Source organism: Onychomys torridus, chromosome 1, assembly GCF_903995425.1.
Source record: "Onychomys torridus chromosome 1, mOncTor1.1, whole genome shotgun sequence".
Taxonomy (NCBI): domain Eukaryota; kingdom Metazoa; phylum Chordata; class Mammalia; order Rodentia; family Cricetidae; genus Onychomys; species Onychomys torridus.
The window spans coordinates 18424913-18435240 of NC_050443.1; the positions used below are offsets into that span (position 1 = coordinate 18424913).

The window sequence follows — 10328 nt, forward strand, 5'->3', positions numbered from 1 at the left end:
TCGGATGCCCTCTGTGACTTCTACATGCACTTGCACGTGCACGCACACACACACACACACACACACACACACGCACGCACGCACGCACGCACGCACTAACAATAGCCCTTTAGATGTAACATGTGTAGTACACTTTCAGTTTTATGTATCCTCCTCTTAGTGAGGCAATAAAAGAAACTCGCTGATTTACCAAGTTGGGCACTGGTGCCCTTGTCACTTTGGTCTGTTGTAGACTCCCTTCCTGGGGTGAGTAGAAGCTTGTGTTGTGTCTCCTCAGGAAGTCTATCACCCAACAGCTCTTAGCACTGCTAACAGGAAGCTCACTACTGTCTCCAACTCTATTTTCAAGGGATCTAATGCCTGCTTCTGGACTCCAGGGACACCTGCACATGGATGACATTCACTCATACACACACACACACACACACACACACACACACACACACACACACACACCAGAATGGTTAAATTTAGAAATGACTGTTCTCACGTGTGGCTGATATGGAGCAGGTTGTAAAGTGTTCATCCGCCTGACAGCACCTTAGGAAGGTAAGCCTAGACCTAGCACCTGTAACCCTGATGTCCGCTCCTTTAACCTGCCCGTGATTAAAACTATCTATTGAAGAGTATGAAGCACAGTCAATATTTCAACCTAGAGGAGACAGCTGTGAAAACAACAAAACACGACCAGAATTGCAAGGTGTGTAGTTTTAGTGGGATAATGCAAATTTAACACAATGGAGTAGCTAAGAAGCATTTTTGAAAATGTGAAATAATGGGTCAGAAAGTTTGTAATGAGTAAAGTAGAAGAAAATCAAGCAGGGCTAACTGACAGGAAAGGGAGTAAGCAGGGTTGGAAGCCAAAGTGTGATTTGATGAAGCGTGGTCAAAAACAGGCCTTGTGGAAGCCAACTTTTCAGCATCTCGCAGTAACTCCTGATTGGCTCGGAGCCACCACAAAGATGGGTGGGACATGCATGTTCTGCTTCTGATTGGCTATGATGACTTTGCATCAAGTTCCATAACCTCTCTTACTGGTTGTAGCGTGGGATCGCAGCCATTCTTTGGCTGCTGGGTAAGATGTTCATACGTCACCAAGTCCTTGACAGACAGACAGACAGACAGACAGACAGACAGACACACACACACACACACACACACACACACACACACACACACACACACACACACACACACAGCGCATGCGCTGCAGAGACTTTCACGTAGCCTTCCTGTGGCACTCTAGCCTGGTAGACAGAATATGACGGGCCGCCTGGGCCTATGGGAAGGTCCATGGATTTTTGTGCATCGAGATTCTCCATGCTGGGACATGGAGTTCCTCCCTTAGTCAAGCAGTCCTCAGACAGCATACCCTTGGACTTCTCACGTGACAGCCACAAGGCGGTTAAACCACTCGCGACGTCAGCTCCAGGGCACCCCGAGCTTCTGGATCAGCAGACAGGGACTGTACACCGGTCAGTTTCCAGGGGCCAGTTTAGTCCGTTCACGCTGTGCCAGTCAGCCTGTCACTCCCCAGTCACCTGATCAGCTTTTCGCCTGTTCATCTTGCCCCGCCCTCCCACGTCCTCCCCACCTAGTCAACCTTTCACCCTTCAAGTCATTTATCTCTCTCACTCACTTGTCCTGTCACCCCTCAGTCACTTGGTCAGCCTCTCTCCCCTCAGTCTCCTTCCGTGTGTCACCAGGTTAGCCTGAAAAGAAGCCAGTGGACAAATTAGAAGCATGGGAGTTAATTATCAGGTCAGTGGCTGGGTGAGTTAGCCATCAGCTCCCTTGTAAATCAGTTAATCCCATGATCCATCTCTGTCATAACCTGACAGGGATCCATTAATTAGGCTCCCACCAGTCTCTTGGTAAATTAGTCCCAATTACATACCTGAATCCTAGCTCTTGGGTGGAGGCAGGAGAATCGGAACTTCAAGGTCATCCTCAGCTATATAGAAAGGCCAGCCTTGGCTACATAAATCAAATCAAATCAAAACAAAAATCTAACAGTTGGAGAGCACTTAACTAACAAGATGGAGGTAGGGAGACAGATAGATGGAAGTATGCTGAAGAAAAAGAACTTTATGGAGCCTCGAGACATCAAGTAAAATGAAGAGGGGTGAGAACCATGAAGAGATCCATTAGTAGCGTCTACCTATACTTCTTACAGCTGGCAGAGAAGAGCAATAAGAAACCAGAATTGTAAAGCTAGATTAATCACTACATCACTCCAGCAATAAATCTCACCCATGTGACATGGATATGAAAACAAAATCGGAGAAGGGATGATATTGAACCAGAGTAATTTGGTGATTTACTGGCAAAGCTTGGGCCAGGACCCATATTAGGCTCATTCCAACATCCAGAATGAGGTTTTAAGTTGGCAAAAGAGAAGAGTAAAATTGACAGAGCAGAAGTGAGGCTCGTGTTTGGTGTTAAAGTAAGAAGCCCTTATGCCTGGGAGCCTGGGCAGCCGCATCTCTCTGTGAGGAGCAGGAGCAATCCAGCACTCAGGAGCCAGAGACTAGCCTGGTCTACACAGCCAGCTACAGTAGGATTCCTATTTCAGCCTGTGAGCCACCACATCTGGCTATGAATTTAGTGACTGATTTATTCAGACTCATTTCTGGACAATGAAAGGAACACCAGAGATCTAGATTCTACCCACCCCTCTGAGTCCTGCCCCCATCCCTCACATTTCAACTCAAGTACATCATCCTTTCTCAATAACAATAGAGGTCTCTGCCCTGGTCACCTGGCCTGCAGTGGAAGAATCCCAAACATACACACCTCTTGATCCCATCCCTCCATGGTATAACATCGCCTTAGTTAGGGTTTCTATTGCTGTGAAGAGACACCATGACCACAGCAACTCTTATAAAGGAAAACATTTAATTGGGGAGGCTTGCATTTTTAGAGGTTTAGTCCATTGTCATCATGGTGCAACATGGTGGCATGCAGGCAGACATGGTGCTGGAGAAAGAGCAGAGAGCCCCACGTCTTGACCTGCAGGAAGTGGCCTGAGACACAGGGCATAGCTTGAGCATAGGAGACCTCAAAGCCCGCCCACCACAGTAACACACTTTCTCCAACAAGGCCACACCTCCTACTAATGCCTCTGCCTATGAGCTTATGGGGGCCAATTACATTCAAACTGCCACCCATCCATGCATTGCCACTAGCTTTTGAGAACTTGAAATGCCTGCTCATTGAGCTCCTTTTCTAAACAGACACAGCACTGGGTTGGAAACATTGCTCAGTGGTAGAGTGCCACATTAAGGATGACCACACCTGTCCCTAGATACCCCTGAGCATCTCATCCCATGTAATTCTTGCTTCTGTAGGGCATCTGGTGTTTGGGATGACTAAAGGTTGAAGGCACCTGTGTCTTAGTTAGGATTTCAAGTGCTGTGAAGAGACACCATGACCACAGAAACTCTTATAAAGGAAAATATTTAATTGGGGTGGTTTACATTTTCAGAGGTTTAGTCCATTATCATCATGGTGAAACATGGTGGTGTGCAGGCAGACATGGTGCTGGAGAAGTAGCTGAGTGTCCTACATCTTGACTTGCAGGCAACAGGAAGTGTTCTGAGACACCGAGCATGGCTTGAGCATAGATGAGACCTCAAAGCCCACCTCTATTGGTGAAATTATTAAGGCCACTCCACATAGTTAAAAGGGAGGTTTATTTTGTGGGGTAACTTACAAGTAGGTTGCAGAGTCTTGGAAATGTGTGGTGCAGTCCGGTGGTGTTCTCTGGAGAACTCTGCTAGGTCTAGCTCCAGCGTCCAGGGTCCAGGACTAAGAGAGCCCGTGCATCCGGACCTTGGGTCTTCAGCATCCTCTCTTGGCCCTGCCTTATAGGCGTGACAGTTACCGAAGCCTCAATGGGGGTTGGAACTTCCAGATCAAAGCTGAAATGGGTACCCACTACACACCTCCACAGTGACATACTTCCTCCAACAAAACCACATCTACTCCCACAAGGCCACACTCCCTTTGGGGGCCATTTTATTTCAAACTACCACAACCTGCTTTTCAAAGATGTTTCTGCTCACCCACCCCCACATGTTCTTTCAGTTGCCATTACCTCCTTCCTCATAGTGAAGAGTACTGGGATTCTTGCTGTTGCATATGGAGATGCCGCATCTACAGCTGGGTAAGTGGGACAAGAAGCACTTCTAGAGCTGTCTGAGGAAGCTACCGATGGAACTGTGAAGAAAGAGGACAGAGGTTGTAGAAGATAATCATTGTGGATTAGACATCATCTCTGTATCTGAGATCCCTAGTGAGGGCTGGGGTTATGGTTCAGTGGTGGAGTCCCCGCTAGAATCCCCAAGGGGCTGGGAGTGTGTCTCATCAGTAAAGCTCCTACCTAGAATCACCCAGTGAGGGGCTGGGGATGTGGCTCAATGGGTAGAGCCACTGCCTAGAATCCCCCAGGGAGGGGCTGGGGATGTGGCTCAATGGGTAGAGCCACTGCCTAGAATCCCCCAGGGAGGGGCTGGGATGTGGTTCAATGGTAAGGCATTATCTAGCATGTGGGAGGCCTTGAGTTTCATCCCCAGTGTGGCAAACAAAGGAAAGAAGGATGGGTCCATATGGAAGAAGACAAAGGACAGTCAGGTCACCTTGCTGAGCCCTGACCCTCCTCTCCATAGAACCTGCCAGACTGATGAGCTCCTTCTGTGCTGTGGAGAAGACATTGTGGTGCAGCTGTTCCTTTCACGGGGTTCCCACACCCTCTGTGCAGTGGTGGATGGATGGTACTCCTGTGGACGTGAACAGTGGGCATGGCCAGCTCCAGGTGACCTCTATCACACTTGGTTCCTGGGACAACAGCACCCTCAGCCTGGTCAGGGACCCAGAAATGGGCACAGTCCTTCTTTGTGAGGGAAAGAACCAACATGGAACCCATGGCTTGAGCATCCTGCTGATGTCAAGTGAGGGCAGGGACTTGGAGACTGGGTGAGGGCAGTGAACAGGGAGGGACAGGCACTGAGGCCAGAAGAGGGAGTACAGCCTGGAATCTGGATCTTAAGAAAGGCTTCCTGAGAGTGTACGAGATGGCCCAAATGGGAAAGGTACTTTCGGCCAAATCTAACAACCTCAGTTCAGTCCTCAGGTGCCACATGGTAGGAGGAGAAAGCAGACCACTGCAGCTTGTCCTCTGACCTCCACACGCACACGGTGGCACATGCAACACCCTACATACATATGCAAACAAACAAACAAACAAACAGTCTTTTTTTTGCTTATAAAAATACAGCCTTCCTGAAATGCCTTCTACTTCCAGGAAGGGGCCCTGTGGCTCCCCAGATCTTCCTGAAAGCGCTGCTCCAGGGTGTGGTCTATGCAGCCACGGCAATCACACTACTTTTCCTCTGCCTCCTCCCCTTCATGTGAGTATGTCTTAGCCTATTTTATGCTATGTAACAAAACATCTGAGATGAGCTGATTTATGAAACACAGACGTTTATTTAGCTCAGGGTTCCAGAGGCTGAGAAAGTGAAAGAGTATGGTGCTAGCATCTAGATCAAGCAAGGGCTTTCATGATATACCACACGGTGAGATCCAGAGCAAGCATCTCTTCTCATAAAACCACTGATGCCACCATGAGGCCTCCCCTTCATGACCCTCTAACCCTGTGTAACAATGAGAAATATGGTAATTGGGACTGAGTGGTTGTCTATCTGGGGAAGAGGTATGATGTGGTACAGCATGGAGAGAAGCTGGCTTCAAAGGCAAACACAGCTTAGGAATATTGCTCAGTTCTTGCCTAGCATACACAGAGCCCTGGGTTCGATTCCTAGCACTGCATAAACTGAGTGTGGTGCTACATGCCCATAATCCCAGCATTCAGGAGATAGAGACAGGAAGATTAGAAGTTCAAGGTCATCATCCTTAATGTGGTGAGTTCAAGGCTGGCCTGAGCTACATGAAACTGTCTCAATAAGCAAGCAAGCACAAATAAATAAATGACAAGGCATTGCAGAGATGGCTCAGTAGTTAAGAGTCCTGGCTGCTCTTGCAGAAGACCTGGGTTTAGCTTCTAGCACACACATGGTGGCTCCCAACCATCTGTAACTCCAGTTCCAGAAGATCTGCCACTGTCTTCTGGCTTCCGAGGGCACGCAGGTAGTGCGCAAACATATATTCAGGCAAAACATCCATACACATGAAATAAAAATAAATAAGCGTTAAAAAAATCTCAACTCCCCCATACTACAAATAAACAAATAACCATTTCTAGGGCTGCAAGGGCCCTTCACAGTTGACCCACCTGAACCCCTTGGCCTGTTAAACAGGGGATCCCAATTACACGGGGTGTGAGACCAACTTGCAGAGAAGTTGGGTAGCTTTCCCTAGACAGCACAGCCAGCAGGCAGGCAGTACTGTTGAGACTCCAGACCAGAATGTCGAACAAAACCAGAGTCCACCTGGGGTCACAGAGGCAAGAAATCAGAACTAATCAGAAACACATTTCCGTAGAGTGAAACGTCTCAGGACCAGGCAGGTAAAGAAGTGTGCACAGACGAGAGCCCAGCAGGGCTCTGAGGCTGGGACAGACCAAGAATCGAGCTGGGAATTCCGAACCGAGTCACCTTCTGGGACGCAGCTCTCAGTGAGTGCCCCGTGCTCCAGAATGGAAGCCAGCTAGCAGGACAGTGTTAGTAGGGGAAACTTGTGTGCTGCTTTGGAGAGATAGTGTCCAGCCTGTAGCCTGTATAATGCACAATTAGCTTGGCGGTTGTTTCATAGGTACTGAAGCGGAGGCCCCAAGAGCCTCATGGAAGAAACTAAGACACATAGTTTAAAAAATAATTAGAACTATCAACACACACACACATTCCATATATATCATATGCACATACACATACAGCATGCACACATATACACAGAATCACTATACATACCACATACATACACTCTATGCACACATCATACTTACACATGTATACACATACACACCACATATATACACATGTACCATACACACATATACACACACACAGACACACCATACCCATCACATACATGCGTGCACACACACCATATACACACATACCATATACATCACTGTAGCAGGCTTTCTTTTGGGCCACCAACCAGTGCCCAAATCATGACACAAGACATATTAATTAGTTATAAATGCTCAGGCTTATCTTATGCTTGTCCCACTAGCTCTTATAACTGATTTTACCCGTTTCTCTTCATTTGTACTTCACCTCAGGGCTTTTTACTTTTCTTTCATTCTGTATGTCCGACTTCGTTTAGCTGGCTGGCCCCAGGCATCTCCCCATCTTTCTCCCTTTCTCTCTCTTGCTCTTCTCTCTTCCTAGATTCCTCCTCCTACTTATTCTCTCTGCCCTCCAGCCCCGCCTATCCCTTTCCTGCCTAACTATTGGTTGTTCAGCTTTTTATTAGACCAATCAGGGGCCTTGTGCAGGCAAGGTGAAACAAATGCAACATCTCTTTACATAATTAAACAAAGGCAGCAGAAACATAAAATATAACACATCTCTACATAAAGTAATATTCCACGACACACCATACATACACACATACATACCCACACATACAAACCCATCCACACATACATATGCACACAACACAAACATATACACATACACACACACACTCCATACACACAGACACACACATATACATACTGTATACACACAACACACACACATACACACTCATATACCACACATAGACACACACTCCATATACACAGACACAGATACATACATACCATATGTATGACACACACACACACACACACACACACACACACACACACACACACTGAATCCCCACTGGGAAGTAGGTTGATGGCCCTCCAGTAGTAGTAGTAGCATCAGAGTGGAAACCACAGGTTTGGCCTCTGGTGTGCAACAGGCAGCAGCCACTTACAGCCTAAGGCCCCAGTCAGTGCCAAGTGCTTGGAGATTAGGGAGTACTTGAGTCTCAGCTCTGTGACCAAATATCTAACAGAAGCAATTTCAAGGATTTGTTTTGGCTCATGGTTCAAGGGATACAGTCTCTGGTGGTCAGTGTTAGCTGTCAGCTGGACAGGATCTAGAATCACCCAAGAGATGGGCCTCTCTCTGAGCATGCCTGTGGGGCCTGTCTTTATTGCACTGATCGAGGTGGGAAGACCTGCCCACTGTGGGTGGCACCATTCCCTGGCAGGGATCATGAACTGTATAAGTGGAGAAATTGAGCTGAACACCAGCTGGCATGCTCACATTCATTGCTGTGTTTCCCGACTGTGGATATGATGTGATGAGGTGCTTCAAGCTCCTGCTGCCTGGAGCTCCCCATCTTGATGGACTGCACCTTGTACGGTGAGCCAGAATAAACTCTTTCTGGCTGGAGAGATGGCTTAGTGGTTACAAGCACTTCCTGCTCTTTCCAGAAGCCCTAATTTCTGTTCTAAGCACCCACATCAGACAGTTTACAACTGACTATAACTCCAGCTCTAGAGGGTCTCATGCATACATGCTCACATACTCACACAGACATATAAACAAAAACACATCTTACAAACAGCACCAAGAAAGAGAAGAGGCAGAGAGCTCAGGCAGGAAGCAAGGCCAGGCTATAACTCTCAAAGGTCCACCCTCACTGAGGCACCTGTACCAGTCATTCATCCAGCCCCCAAGGTTCCAAACCTCCCAAAACAGTACCACCAGCTGGAGAGCCAGTGTTCAACACAGGAGCCTGTGTCTGATTTCATATCCAAACCATAACACCAGGTTGCTCCTTCCTGCACCCCAGTGAACCCTACAACCCCAGGCTATCTTGGCTGGAGCAGTGCTGAAGACGCTAAATCTCATTCTTGTTTACCGTCTGTGAGTCTCCGGGACACAGGCACCCTGCTGCTGTTAGGTACTCTTCTGTTGCTGTGCTAGAACACCAAGACCAAGGAAGAGTTCACTTGAGCTTATGGTTCCAGAGGGTCTGATGTGGTGGTGGTGGCAGGCACGACCTCAGGAGCAGGAAGCTGACAGCTCACATGTTCAAATGCAAATCAGAAGCTAAGTCCAGACAGTAGTAAGTGGGGTGATACTATAAACACTCAAAGCCCACTCCTAGTGACATACTTTCTCCATCTCTCAAAGGCTCCAAGACCACTCCAAACATTGCCACCAACTGGGGACCAAGTGAGTCATACCACCCCACCCCACCCCACCCCCACCCCACCCCCACCCCGTAAGCTCCTGTAAATTGAACACTTGTCTCTCAGCTGGTGATGCTGCTGTGGAAGATTATGGAAACTTTAGGAGGTAGAGCCTGACTGAAGAAAGTGGGGGTGGGGTGGCGATAGGGGGATCTTAAGTTTATGTCCCAGTTTATGTCTGCTCTCTGTTTCATAGTCTGCACTGGGTGGTGTGAGGTCACAGGAATGAAATAGACCTAGCCCTTGCCCTCAGGGAGTAACCAAGCTGGTAGGGAAAGGTGCCCTCCCAGAAAGAGGACTGAGCCAGGGGGTTAGGGTGTCCTGGAGCATGAGGAAACGCTTGCCTGAGGCCATGATATACAACATCTCAGGAATCTAAGGGGTATTCTGGGAGCCTCTAGTTATACCAGGGAGGGGCCAGAGGGAGATAAGTTTTGTAGGCGCCCGCCATGGTATTGTGAGGAAAGCTAAGCCAATGTTTGATCCATGTTGCCTTAAAGTTCCTTCTCGGGTGTGGTGACTTCATCTGTAAATCTGCTCTATCATTTCTCTTTGTCCCACCTTCTCACCTTCCAGGAAAAGGAAGATAGAGCCTGAAGCCAGTGAAGGCCGTGGAGACAGCAAACCATCCAAAGTTCCCACTGTGCCCAGAATTACAAAAACCCATGGAGACCCCAGAAGCCCCAAGTCCATAATAAACTTGAGGCCCTGAGAATCTGAGCTCACAAAGTCCTCTCAGTCTCTACACATCCCATACACTCCAAGGTGTGGAGACTGCTACTGGGCCTGGTCTCAAGACTTTCAAAGGTCACCTGTATGATTAACAAATCATATAGGTTTGAGTGAGCCAAAAGATACATGTCTCACTTGAGACAGAGTCACAGGAGAGAAAAATGAACGCACATGGCACTGTGAAACAGGGATTTTGATCCCTTTCTTCATGACCAGTTCCACAGACAGACAGAAAGACAAAGACAAAGACAAACACACACACACACACACACACACACACACACACACACACACTCCATTATATTTTAATCTAATCCCAACTTCAGTGCTTAGTAGATGAAAAAACCTTTGGACAAGATCTCCCATTCTTACCTCTCTGCCTCAAACTTCAGTAGAC

General features: G+C 47.8%; 1 protein-coding gene across 2 annotated transcripts; it reads left to right on the forward strand.

Moving 5' to 3' along the window:
* The first annotated feature begins 4143 nt into the window (after window positions 1–4143).
* On the forward strand, window positions 4144–9894 carry Siglecl1 (SIGLEC family like 1). 2 transcript variants are annotated; one of them, XM_036184632.1, is made up of 6 exons: window positions 4144–4168; window positions 4671–4952; window positions 5306–5411; window positions 6502–6638; window positions 9621–9630; window positions 9792–9894. In XM_036184632.1, the coding sequence occupies exons 1-6, from the start codon at window positions 4144–4146 to the stop codon at window positions 9892–9894; spliced, it is 663 nt and encodes a 220-aa protein (XP_036040525.1). The 2 variants fall into 2 exon arrangements, with proteins under 2 accessions (XP_036040525.1, XP_036040534.1); XM_036184641.1 differs by lacking the exon at window positions 6502–6638 and having other exon boundaries at window positions 4671–4764; window positions 5306–5415.
* Window positions 9895–10328: the final 434 nt, after the last annotated feature.

Bases quoted from the DNA above. Each gene is read 5' to 3' on its own strand.
- Siglecl1 (XM_036184632.1), top strand. From the start codon at position 4,144: ATGGAGATGCCGCATCTACAGCTGG. The intron at 4,953-5,305 runs GTGAGGGCAGGG...TTCTACTTCCAG, and splicing joins GAGCATCCTGCTGATGTCAA to GAAGGGGCCCTGTGGCTCCC. The intron at 5,412-6,501 runs GTGAGTATGTCT...ACATTTCCGTAG, and splicing joins CTCTGCCTCCTCCCCTTCAT to AGTGAAACGTCTCAGGACCA.